The sequence below is a fragment of the Haliotis rufescens genome, unplaced genomic scaffold (genome assembly GCF_023055435.1).
Source record: "Haliotis rufescens isolate VD_foot unplaced genomic scaffold, xgHalRufe1.0.p SCAF_6, whole genome shotgun sequence".
Taxonomy (NCBI): domain Eukaryota; kingdom Metazoa; phylum Mollusca; class Gastropoda; order Lepetellida; family Haliotidae; genus Haliotis; species Haliotis rufescens.
In genome coordinates this window covers 45,864,893-45,878,574 of record NW_025964334.1, presented here as the reverse complement: position 1 = coordinate 45,878,574, position 13,682 = coordinate 45,864,893, and the positions used below count along the sequence as shown (strand labels likewise).

Sequence of the window (13,682 nt, the reverse complement as noted above, 5' to 3'; positions counted from 1 at the left end):
GTAAGTATACGTTGTTCTCATCATCGTCTTGCGTTCGTAACTGCAGATCATCAAATTCTGTGTCGTGGTGGTTGTTTAGCTTCTTTTATTTCTGTATGTTAATGTTTTGTTTCAGCATATGTTGTCCTTTTGTTTACAGTGTTTGTGCGTAAGTGTTTTGTTTCTGCGCTCCATGTTTGTGTACGGTCATGACACTCATTGCCATGTAGGAAGTACTGCTGAAACAACTGCAGCACTGGACCTCTACTTACTGTGCCCCAATATGTCCCCTACATTTGTGCTGGATTCATCAGGCCACACTTTCTTAATTTTATGTTTCATGGATTTATTCCAACTTTTCCACACAAGGTCAGTCAAAATAAAAATAAAATTAATGTCAATTATTTATTTATATGAAAGTCATTCTGCTGTGGACTTCAAACTGTAAGTGGCCTCATGAATCACTGATGGTGATTTAGACATGGAATTTATAGAAGATTTCAGTAGGGGTGGCGGCCTGTGAAATAAAAAAAAACATTTGGTGGTCTTAAGAAATTCAGCCATAAGTGAAGGTCATATTTTGAATGTGTTTTAATGTGTGTATATTTATATAATGCCTGGGTTCATCACCGTTAGTTGTTTATTGCTGGGAAATATGCATAGACTCAATAGACTCATCAGTGGTTTTTAAATGTAGACAGTATTGCAGTCATAGGTATAGGGATAGTCTGACCTTCCTACTTTTGTATGTGTCTGGATCCTATTTTCTGTTATCATCCTGAAGCTGGTATATACTACCTAGAGAAGTATTAGCGCTTTTAAAGACATATATTTGTACATTTAGAACTTTGAAAAAAATCAACTCACGATTGTATATTCGTAAATATAACTTAAAAACAGTGACATTTTAAGACGTTAAACTCACCAAAAGTTGCCATGTTGGCTGTATATTGTCAAATCCACCATTTCTATAATACCTGAGAGATCAACAGATTGTGAGTTTTGACTAAGACTGAATATGTCATACCCCCCTTGCTGAAACATGTTGCATTCACTATCCAAATATGAGAGAACTGCTACGTGAACTAGGTTTAGATTTCATTCATCTGTGTGTCAACTCATCTCATTTCATCAAAATAACTTGCATTTGTTTGGAAGCAAATATATATATTTACAGTTTCACTAATTTTGTATGATCAATAATATTCAAAATTTACTATCACATCATGTATGTCATTATATTGGAAGATAAAAGTTTGTTGATGTACTTTGCATTTAATAAATTTCAGAAATTAACATCACTAAATTGTATATTGATAGACTGTATACCTAGGCAATAACGCTGTGCTTACATGTGGTGTATGGATGTGCAACTAACATGTATTTTCTGTCTGGCACAGCGAGGGCTCATCAGAGTAAGTTGTCATGTGTGGGTTTATTGTGGAGACCATTTGAAACATGGGATATCTGTTTGAATTGACAGTGTGTGACAAGAGTGGTTTTCCCTTCCAGAATCCTGACTCACAACAATGTGGCAACATCCCCATGTTGTCCTGTACTAGCTCTCGTTATCAGGGAGAAAAATGAGAAAAGAAAACTAACACATGTTTATTGTCAGAGAATGTATTGTGAGTTGTGGCATAACAAGAGTTTCATCTAGAAAGACATGTTTCTGTTTGCCTTGCTAAAGAATGCTTCTTCATCAGTCCTCATCAGTTTGAGAGAATTAATACCATGAGCGAAATCATTAATACATTTACTAAACCATAAAAATAATAAGTCATATTGGCTTTTGTGAAGGTATTAATAGACTCATTGACATTAATTAGCTGAGTGCCTATTCACTGCATGCACTGCAACAGGCATCTTATATTGCTGGTCTCAAGTAATGTCTCATGCTGATATACACATGTTAAAGCTTATATGCTTAGTGCTGTGTGTTCAAACAATGTGAATAACAGATAGCTGTTTAACTTAATTCACATAATTTAAAGTTTTTCTTTGAATTTGATTTCACATTATGAATATAAACATACAATTTTTAAGCGTTATAACAGCTCTGCATGATGCACATACATCATTGCGTGAAGTTTTGCATATAACATGTTCAATACTCTTATACAAGAATCAGATGTCATTTCTAATGACGTGACAAACTCCTTTTGTTCAGGATTTGTGTAACTGAAGTTTTCTGCATGGGGTGATGATCATGATGCTGTTGTTGACATCAAATGATGCTTAGCGTTACTGCACATCTCATCCATGTAATATCCATATCATGTGATTCTGGTGGATGTAAACAGCTGCTGTAGGCTGCATGTTAGACACATAGGCTGAATCATACGAAGCCATGAATCCTGCAGCACTCTGCTTGCTTCAGGTTGTGCTGCAGATGCCTTGAGTATTGTGATAACCATTGTTTCTTTATTGCAAGGTTTAATGAGGACGAGGAGGAGGAGGAGTAAGTGACAGCTGATGGCTGGCATGTCGGTTTCCATCTTCTTGCGTTGTCTGTTACTTTATCACACATTCTGCTTCATTACTTGCTAGATTCAAGGGGTGAAGCATTACCAACTAAATACTACATTAATGTCCCAATCGGAGTTGAAATAATGACTACATCTTTGCATTTCAAAACATTCTCTTCCTGTTTCAATAACCAAGTACCTCTACTCTCTGCTACACTGATACCGTTATATCTCCAGTGCTACAGCTAATCACACTATCTGTGCTGCTGTACCTCTACTCTCTGCTACACTGATACCGTTATATCTCCAGTGCTGCAGCTAATCACACTATCTGTGCTGCTGTATGCTTTGCAGGAATAGAAACATTTCTTGCCGAATCAGGGAATTGTCAGAGTCACTCATAAAATCTCCATCTTCTCTCTGCCAAGATCTCTGTGTAGATGTTGGGCTGCAGCAGTCAGATGCGAGCCTCCTGTCTTATGTCAAGTTGACTCATCAGACTTTCCTATGTAAGACTGTTCTATTCCTGCACTAAGCTATGGCCCCTGTTCTTCTACTGAGAGGGTTCTGCTGGAGCCCCAGTGCAGGCCTACCGTGTTGCCATTCTACAACAAGTTCCTGTTTGTCAGACTGAAACAAGTTGTCTATCTAGCATGGCAGTTTAATACTCTTTTCAATTCATGTTTGAACTTACATAGTGTTCTGTTATATTGGTTTTCTTAATGAGTTATTTTTTTAATGTATTTGATTGGGTGAATTGTTTGAGTTATGCCCCAAATAAAATGGTTAGTGTATGCATGTTGGTGTGAATGTTGGAACATTGCTCTTTTTCTGACTGATTGTTGGAACATTGTTCTGTCTCTGACTGTGATTGTTGGAACATTGTTCTGTCTCTGACTGTGATTGTTGGAACATTGTTCTGTCTCTGACTATGATTGTTGGAACATTGTTCTGTCTCTGACTGTGATTGTTGGAACATTGTTCTGTCTCTGACTGTGATTGTTGGAACATTGTTCTGTCTCTGACTGTGATTGTTGGAACATTGTTCTGTCTCTGACTGTGATTGTTGGAACATTGTTCTGTCTCTGACTGTGATTGTTGGAACATTGTTCTGTCTCTGACTGTGAATGTTGGAACATTGTTCTGTCTCTGACTGTGATTGTTGGAACATTGTTCTGTCTCTGACTGTGATTGTTGGAACATTGTTCTGTCTCTGACTATGATTGTTGGAACATTGTTCTGTCTCTGACTGTGATTGTTGGAACATTGTTCTGTCTCTGACTATGATTGTTGGAACATTGTTCTGTCTCTGACTGTGATTGTTGGAACATTGTTCTGTCTCTGACTGTGATTGTTGGAACATTGTTCTGTCTCTGACTATGATTGTTGGAACATTGTTCTGTCTCTGACTGATTGTTGGAACATTGTTCTGTCTCTGACTGTGATTGTTGGAACATTGTTCTGTCTCTGACTATGATTGTTGGAACATTGTTCTGTCTCTGACTGTGAATGTTGGAACATTGTTCTGTCTCTGACTGTGATTGTTGGAACATTGTTCTGTCTCTGACTATGATTGTTGGAACATTGTTCTGTCTCTGACTATGATTGTTGGAACATTGTTCTGTCTCTGACTGTGATTGTTGGAACATTGTTCTGTCTCTGACTATGATTGTTGGAACATTGTTCTGTCTCTGACTGATTGTTGGAACATTGTTCTGTCTCTGACTGTGATTGTTGGAACATTGTTCTGTCTCTGACTATGATTGTTGGAACATTGTTCTGTCTCTGACTGTGAATGTTGGAACATTGTTCTGTCTCTGACTGTGAATGTGGGAACATTTCTCTGTCTCTGACTGTGAATGTGGGAACAGAGCCTTGTATGTATGGAGATTTGTGTTGTGGCTATACATGTACAGTAGGACTATGTCCTGGTGCAGTCTTCATGCTGGGAGTGCAGGGCTGCTGCCTAGTCTGATCAGATCAACTCTTGGATGCAGGTTTTGAAATACTTGGTCAATGAAAAACATACTGTATTGTAGTCGTCATTATAAGCTCCCAAGGATAAAAAAGGACAAAGCAGGTGCTTATTAAAAACATACGAAACAAGTTAAATTTGTTGCCAGAGATCAGTAGAGAACAAACACAGTTCAAACGTTAATCAGACTAAAACAATTTAAATAACAGTAACTAATTATATGCCTCTTTAACACTGCAGCTTTATCTGTAAATAATCTGTAATCACAATAAAATACTGACTGTCATGTATAAATCTGCGGACTTAGCATTGGGCACTTATGCAGATTACTTACAGATTGGTCTACAAGATGGTCAGCAGCTGCTTAGTTTTTAGAATATTTTACCGGTACATGAAATAAACATTCTGACATTTGTAATCTAAACCAGCAGATGAGACAAGAGGCATATCAGAATTATGTGTTATGGTTAGAGCTTATTTTCTGTTATTCCACCTGCATAACCTCACTGTACAATGAACTTTTCATTAAGTCTCAAATGAAGAAATTGTTTATCGACATTGTATTCATTATTATTGTCAAATTCTTGAAGGAATTACGTTAGATGCTACTAAATAATTCTGACTGACTAGTGTATGACTGTAAATCATCGGTGCACTGGAAGTGTCTCTGGCCAATGCTACACCAGCAGGTATAGCAGTACAATCATGCAGGTTCTCACTGGGGTCACAGCACTGTAGGTCATCGTGGGCGGGTAGGTTGGTTGGGGAGGGGGACATAGAATAACTCAAGTGAAAAATTTCTTCTCAATTCTATCTACTTTTTACTGTTTGAAATAAAGAATCTTGTGCCACAATTTACGCTCTTTTACATCATTGTAATAATTCGAGACACATCTTTTCAAAGAAGACAACAGAAAGTCAGAGGTCACTCATTATTGAACTTCCATCTGTAGTAGATTTTCAGTACGGTATTTTCTAGAGTATAATGTGCATCCGGGTAGTCATGGCAACTGTGTATAACTGTATGCCAACGATGTGTTGCTTCACTGTTGACATAGAGAACACTGCCAGGTACAAACGAGGTGTATTTCTGGCAAGTGTCCAGTTGTATGTTTGATAAATGCTTCATTTCTCGCAAGACAACTTTGTCCAGACTTGAGCAGAAAAGCAGGCAGCATCGGTATGTTAAGCCCTGGGGTGGGGGTGGGGGATGGGGGTGGGAGGGATGTGGTGTGTGTGTGAGATACCAGAAGGCTTGTAGATAAGGGACAAACTGCATGGAATGATAATTGCTAGATTATCCATCTCATGCCAACATAAACATGGTGCATTTTGTATTGAGATCATATTGCTGTTTCTGGAGAAAGATCTGGTGGGATGGTGGGGGACACCTGATACTACCAAAAACATGCAGTCAGCCATCCCACAACATCGCTCCTTCTCTAGACAACAACCGGTCATCTATACACTAAGCAACTGGATAAAATGACATCAGAACATGCAGGCATATTTGTATATTTAAAAGTCAGATAAGAAAATCCGTTTTCTATGTTTTCATTCTTATAAAGTATGGGTTGTTTTTCGGTTGAAAATGTACTTTTGTTTTAAGAAGTTCTTAAACACATAACAATAACAGCCCTCAGTTTGTGACTCAGTAAGAGGTATCATTGATGTGCCATGTTTGACAAACAACATTATCCATGTACAGGAATGATGACAGTGTTTCAAAGAGTCACCCAAACCAGTTAAGGCTAGATACTTTGGTTAATAACTACCTTTTATTGATTAATAATAATAAAGTAATTATTAGATTATCATCTCATCCTGTGTCACTACAAAATACTTTCTTAATTAATTTTTCCCAAGTACCTAAAGATGAAAAAAGTATGGATTGTTGGCTTAAGTTCTTTCCTTGCTTGATGAAGTACTCAGTATATGAGGTGTTGCTGACAAGCTCTGAGCCTGACTTTGATGGACTATGTTGATGGAGGCTGTTGGAGGTTTTGTCAGTTTTGGTCCAATGATGTCCATGCTCATCAACAGAGAATACCTAGTCACTTTGATGTCTGCAGAAATATGCTGCCTTTCTGTGTATTAGGTTCAAATGCAGCCTGTAAGCATGGAAATTAATGTACTCAATACAGGGAAACGTTTAGTGTGTACTGTACATCGTTCATAGTTAGGTTCAGAACTTTTCAGCCAACCCTCATACAGATGTCCTACCAAACAGTGATGCTTCATGTGAACTACTTCAGATGCCTTGAACAGTTGGTAAAAATAAATAAAACTTAATAAATCAAAACTGCATCCCATTTCACATTCTTAAAAAATTAGAAAATCTAATAATTAATTCATTGTGGTCACCGTTCAAAATGGGAACATTTTCAGATGACATTTGAAGACAACAGTTTACAACACAAATCTAGATGAAGTAACCAGTCAAAGCTACGGAAGAGGGATATACAGTTAGACGTGTTTGTGGATTGGGAATGGGGAAGGTGCAGATGTCATCATGGACAGGGAGGGGGTGGGGTAGGGGAGTGGGGGGTTAATTGTTTAACAACAAGGGAGAATGAGATGTTCAGTGCCAAACTGGGTTCCAGTAGGAACTGTTGAGTGTTCATCAGGGCATCTAATGCAACTAACACCTGTTTCCACTGGTATGAGGAACAGACATTGTCATATTCAGCCTGTTGTGAAACTGATACTGCCAAAACAGATATAGCTCATCTACGTCAGTAGGTATTTGTTTGTTGACATGGTTTTCAACAAGCCCAATTTGGGTTTAAGTAAGCACAATCAACATTTAGTCTGAAGAGATGTATATTATGATTTTAATTGACATTTTGAGTAACGAAGATTGTGCAGGAGTTGTTAGTGTCAAGCATTCCAAAAAGGGATGATTATGTTTCTGCTGCACCAAGTTGTGTTCTGTCAATGGCAATGTACATACAAGAGGTAAAGGTTGTTTCAACAGGGTTTAGATAAAACGGTGACCACACATGCAGAAAGTGAATCTTATCTCACCTGTTGTTATTGTCCAGTGTTACATCATGTGCTGGGTGTTCCTGATGGCTTCACACCTGCAACACGGTGTCCAGTCCATTCTGTCCATACTCTCACCTTGCCATTGTCACAACCAACGGATGGCCCACTGTCAAGCAGTCCTCCACACACTGACACCTCAACTGTGTCCAGTCCAAGTGAAACTGTTGACTGTATTTCCTGTTCCTTCTTCCCAGCGGTCCACAGTGTAGAGTTGCACCTCCATGCGGGATGGGGTGGTGTGTGAGAGACAGTGATGACAGCCACCGGATAAGGCCTGTCTGTCTGTGTGTCTGGCAGGACATTCCTGGCCACTGTGCATGTCAGAGTGTGTTAGTGAGAGGCAGGCTGGACATGCCAGGTAGCTCAAGTTGATGACTGGCAGAAACTTGATACTCTTCCAGAGGTGTTCCACCAATCTGCGGCCTTCTCCCCTCCCTCTCTACCTCAATATGGTAGGAGACCTTGAGAGGTGACAGGTCACTGCCTTCATCTGTGAGTACTGCAGCTCAGTCTTAGTAGCGAGTGTGTCATCCAGCAAGGGTCCTCTGACTTCACAGTCGGGGTATAAAGGTGGTCGTTTCCCTTGGAACTTCGCAGTCTCCACTAGAGTCCTCATTTCAAGGTAATCATCGACTTTCTTTCATTTGGAGTATGTTTCGGTTCAGTTCTGGAATTACTCAAGATATTGTTTTTGTGTGTGTGTTTAGAATTCTGTAATGTGGATATTTAGATATTCAAGTTTGTTTCAATATTTCCTTTCAAGTCTGTGGCTGTTGTGTGGTTTCACATGTATCTTAAGCATCGATCCAAGTGACTTTCACTTGTTGACTTCTATGAAGTGGATTTTAATTGGCTACAGGTGTAATGCTTGTAACTGTCAAGAATCTTACTTTTCAATGCATTAAGAGGGAGAAGTTTCTCTCTTAACTGTTGGTTAATGCAGACCTCAAAAGCTTTTCTCTGGATATCTGCCAAGGTGGGTCGAGTATGCTGCCGATGTATGCAGAGACTGTTTTTGCACCTATGTGTGGCAGGATTTATGACTTTCTCTCGGCGTCATTGACGGCAGTGTTTCAAGAACCTTCTTATCTCTGGAGAACAACCTTGTATCTGCCACCTTTCAAAACATTTCCAAGCTGTATGTCTATTACATTCATAGTCTACCATGTTCACACATTTTGAATTTAGAGGTAAAATATAAACATCTAGATTAGAGGGAATTAGTCCGTCTGTTAGGAGTGTGTATGGAGCAAGACTTGGTTTTTGTTCAGATTATGTGTGTGTGTTAATTGACCGGGCAGCTTCTGGGCAGCTTCTGGTCATGCTGGTCTGTGCTGGTCAGTGCTGGTCTGTGCTGGTCAGTGCTGGTCAGTGCTGGTCTGCATGCGTGGTGGGAGGTCAGGGGGCAGGGATGCTACCCACTCCCTACATCATGCTGGAAATAGAGCTAGGTCATGTGACCGCTAGACAGGACATTTCTCCTTCACAAGTGTTCCTCTTCCTGACATTTTAGAACATTTGGCACCATGGGCAGGGGAATTACCATGGCAACACATGCATCAGTACTCTGTGCATCTTTGTTTTCTCTACATAAATGAAGTGAAGGTTAGAATGCAGGCTATGTACAGCACTGTGCCGTTCAAACACAACCTTCTTGAAAAGTCACACATGCTTTCAAAATCAACAGAACAGATCTTATAAGTAGAAAAAAAGATGCTATAAATATAGAAAGTGTCTGTTTTTGTGTTATAGTGGTTATATACTTGGGTCTTGCTAATATGATTGAGTTTTTGCATGTCTAGCTGAGGCACAGTGAAAGGTGACTGTTCTTTATAACATGTATCTGATTCTGTTTATCCATGTCATAATATATTTGTAAATTAGTGGAAAATCTGCTTGTGTGGATTGTACTTATGACTTATTGCCAGTATTGTCATATGTGGATGGTACATCTGACTATATTGCCAGTATTTTCATGTGTGGATGGCACCTCTGACTATATTGCCAGTATTGTCATATGTTGATGGTACATCTGACTATATTGCCAGTATTTTCATGTGTGGATGGCACCTCTGACTATATTGCCAGTATTTTCATGTGTGGATGGTCCATCTGACTATATTGCCAGTATTTTCATGTGTGGATGGTCCATCTGACTATATTGCCAGTATTTTCATGTGTGGATGGCACCTCTGACTATATTGCCAGTATTTTCATGTGTGGATGGTCCATCTGACTATATTGCCAGTATTTTCATGTGTGGATGGCACCTCTGACTATATTGCCAGTATTTTCATGTGTGGATGGCACCTCTGACTATATTGCCAGTATTTTCATGTGTGGATGGTCCATCTGACTATATTGCCAGTATTTTCATGTGTGGATGGCACCTATGACTATATTGCCAGTATTTTCATGTGTGGATGGTCCATCTGACTATATTGCCAGTATTTTCATGTGTGGATGGCACCTCTGACTATATTGCCAGTATTTTCATGTGTGGATGGTCCATCTGACTATATTGCCAGTATTTTCATGTGTGGATGGCACCTCTGACTATATTGCCAGTATTTTTATGTGTGGATGGCACCTCTGACTATATTGCCAGTATTTTCATGTGTGGATGGCACCTCTGACTATATTGTCAGTATTTTTATGTGTGGATGGCACATTTGGCTCTATTGCCAGTACTTACCATGTTCAGTCTGTCACATGTGAATGGTACTTGCTTGCACTTACCTTCATGTGGTAGACTGACATTTAATCCCAGAAATAAATGTAAAAATATATATCTTCAAACTAAAAAATCCAAAATCCAAATGGAACTCAGAACAATCGTTAATTTCAGGCTGAGGCAATCTAGACTTGCCAAATCATTCTAGACTTGGACTTGGACTCCTTTTTTAATTTATTTTCTCTGGGGTCTGGGGGACAGACTTCTTCATGTGCTTGTCATGGTCAGTTGTAGTTTGACCGACACTGCCATGACTGTATGTTGCCCAGGTGTGTCTGGGTGTTGCCTGCCTCAGCTGCCCCAGATGGAGAGTCTCAAGGCCACGCATGGCCCCATCTCCCTACAGTACACAGTGACAAGTCTGTCAGACCTACTCCAGTAGATGTAGGAGGGTGTGCATGACAGCAGCTGAAACCCAACACTCTGTACCCATGCCATGGCAGTCACTGCAGACTCCTGGCAGGGCACATGACCAAACAAGTACTGCTGCTCTGACACTGTCACTTACACATGTACACCAAGAAGTTCACAGGAGAGTAATTCATTATACAGGCACTGATTGATCATGCACAGTTAAAGGAGGCGAGGAGATGCTAATTATGTTTGTGTATCATTAGGAAACTAAGTGCTTTAACCCACATATTTAAATTAACAAGCATACACTTGCAGGATACATTTTAGTAGATTTCACTTTCTGAACAAAACAGTTTAAAACATGCCCACTTTTTCATTTTATGAATCCCTTGACAAAACAGGTGTTTATCAGTGGCATCAAGCCATGCAACACCTGATCAACAGGAGAGATTATTTTTTTGCTGAAAGAGACTGATTATTTGTTGCTTTATAGTATCTGGCAAGGAGTGTAGGGAAATGTCACAGGTTGTGGAGATTTTTTACAAGTGTTAATCAGTGATGTATCTAGTTTTGGTGTACTTCAAAGACATAATATCTAGAAGTTGCTAGGTGAAGCAGGGCTGGCTGGCATGCGGTGCCACAACACATAGGTAGGCTGGTACAGGCAGCAGCACCTCTAAGAATAGGTACTCTAATCTGGAATGTCTGGTAACCATGGTAACATAGTGAAGACGTCTAGAAGTATCATTGGGTGTACCACACAGTTCCTGTTCTAGGCAATACCTCATTAGATCCTCATGGTAATAAGCGATCCTGCCTCATGACATTTGGGTAAACAAGCACACGTACAGAAGATGACTTGAATATCTCACAAATCTGGGGTTGCAGGTTTTTCTGTGCAGACGCTTCAAATGAACACACATGTAACAATTTATACACAATACGCATGAACCATGTATCCTGGCTGTAGATAACATTTTATTATTGTCGTACAACATGTCAAACATAATGACTGTTAATATGTCCATAACAATTTCCAATCCTGATCCAAGAATGATATGTATGAAACAGGAAATGAACAATGTCCACACATGTTATCAGTGTTTAGAGGATGTTGCAGCTGCTGCTCTGGATATGCTACCCATAACAATTCCAATCCCAAAATACTCAATTTGAAATCTACGTTAAACTTTAAGAACTTTTTCAAACTATTTTTGCATGAAACAAAATGAAAGTAGAATTGTGTATTTTGCAATGTAATGACTTCCACAATCTCCCCTGGACCATATCCTGCAGCATGTTGCCCAGGACGGAGGAGGAGGCATGTGTAGCTGACACTGTGACTGTCCTGTGTGTCCTGGTGTAGCTCACCCAGGCTGTTGTGTGTTCTTGTCTAGAGTTGGCACCACACAGTAGGCACTTGTGTACGTCATGTTCTACACTTCACCTTCAGTTCACAACTGTTTAAATGAATTTATTTTCTTTCACTATTGAAACCTTGATTCTTATGCATGTAGTTAATTGCATGAATGTAACTTCCACTCATTTTTCACACCAAATCCATGCATATTCTCCAATGGTAAATTCAGGAAAATTAGGAACAGATGAATGGCACCAGGTGTACTTTCAGCTGACACCACCTTGAAACTGTAGCATAGAAAATGTATGGATTTGGTTGGTATGACAAATCAAATCAGCATTTATAATTGTCCACTTATGTGTTAATGGACAAGCATGCTTATCAAACATAAAGTTCATAAAGAATAAAATTGTTTGACCCTGAAAGGTCATACCTACCCCTGTCATTGGTCATCATGGAAAGACTTCCAGGTGATCCGACACCCTCTCCTAACCTGTTGTTTGAGAGTTTTTCAGAGTGTGTTCCCTTTTTGTGCCTTCCCGGTTTGATCTCCTAACTCTGTCCGATTCCCTTAACGTAGAGCAGCGGCAAGCGAAGTTAGCGCTGTCAACGGCGAGGATGATCTTGAACGTCGACGTCGCGAGCGAAGAGAGGCTCGTCTAAGGCAAGATAACATGTAACCAAAATATAATCACCATGGGAATTGGCATATGTATCTGCTATGTTGCAATCAGCACAACATGCAACTCTCTTGGATATCACAGATATGAGGCATCATTATGTCAGGAACTATCAGGTTTTTGCATATGTCACATACTTGATTAACCAGTGAATGGTAGACAGCTGCATTGCTTTGAAAGTAAATGTTAATGATATCAATATAATATTGAGGCAGTGACTTTGATATTAGGTATTGCTTTTTAGCAGATTAGTTTAGTTCTGCTTTAGCACTTGAAGAATGATGTAGAGCATGGTGTGCTTCATCATGATCACTGACAGCTTCGTCCAGCAGCAGAGGCAGCCTCCCTGGGGCAGGAAGGTGGTGTCACTTTCCAGTGGTCTCCCTTATACTTCCTGGAGAACTTTTCAACTTTGACAGCTACTTTTTGTTTTTAAGCCATAATTGGTCTGCTACATCAGCAGTTGAATCACCTAATTAATTATGATGAAGTTATGGGGAGATGAGGGGAGATGGTTTCTTGCAGGTACATGTGGAGCACAGAGTTCATGATTAATGAGTGGCTTGGGATGTGAATTGATGCTTGTCTACATGTCATAGGAAATGAGTGCAACTGGCAAATAGCAATGCCCATGACTGTCTCGGAATTTGTTACTGAAGATTGTTCCTTATTTGATAGTCATCAAAATTGCAACCACATTACACAGTGGATATAAATGAGCATTTTTCATCCTGTCTGATTTATTATAAGTTAACTTCTCAAAGTGTTCAAATAGCAATATCAATACTGTTGGATAATGTTTCAACGTCCTTACTGATTGGAACTTTCTTGCATCAGTATTAGTTTACTAGACTAGAACTGTTTGTTCATGTGAACATTTCCGTCACCAGACAGGCTGCCGAGCCCCAGGAGGAGGAGAGATCATCTCGTAGATCCCGCAGACAAGAGGAGGAAACCCCCGCTGAGGTAAGTCACATCACCTCAGCAGCATCCTGGTCTATACTGCATTCAATCTATTATTGTTACTGTTATTGCATTGCACATATTTTACCTGAATGTAACATTTTAAATACTTCCTCTTTTC

The 13,682-nt window shown here is 39.6% G+C and overlaps 1 protein-coding gene and 1 long non-coding RNA gene across 36 annotated transcripts in view; one reads left to right on the top strand and one right to left on the bottom strand.

Annotated features, from left to right (window-relative positions):
* The window catches only part of LOC124142931 (troponin I-like), a 65,128-nt gene that overhangs the window by 27,212 nt on the left and 24,234 nt on the right, over positions 1–13,682 (top strand). For 15 of the 35 annotated variants that reach the window (XM_046511677.2, XM_046511656.2, XM_046511692.2 and 12 more), the window contains 2 exons: positions 12,499–12,582; positions 13,489–13,564. In XM_046511677.2, the coding sequence (XP_046367633.1) occupies positions 12,499–12,582; positions 13,489–13,564 (160 nt within the window). Of the gene's footprint in view, positions 1–1,379; positions 1,395–2,413; positions 2,441–12,498; positions 12,583–13,488; positions 13,565–13,682 lie in introns of all 35 variants that reach the window. The other 20 variants (XM_046511669.2, XM_046511679.2, XM_046511687.2 and 17 more) reach the window with 3 other exon arrangements.
* On the bottom strand, positions 11,464–12,499 carry LOC124142935. Its single transcript, XR_006862228.2, has 2 exons — positions 12,356–12,499; positions 11,464–12,018 (listed from the first exon to the last, which is right to left on the bottom strand). It is a non-coding gene; the product is annotated as an uncharacterized LOC124142935 (long non-coding RNA).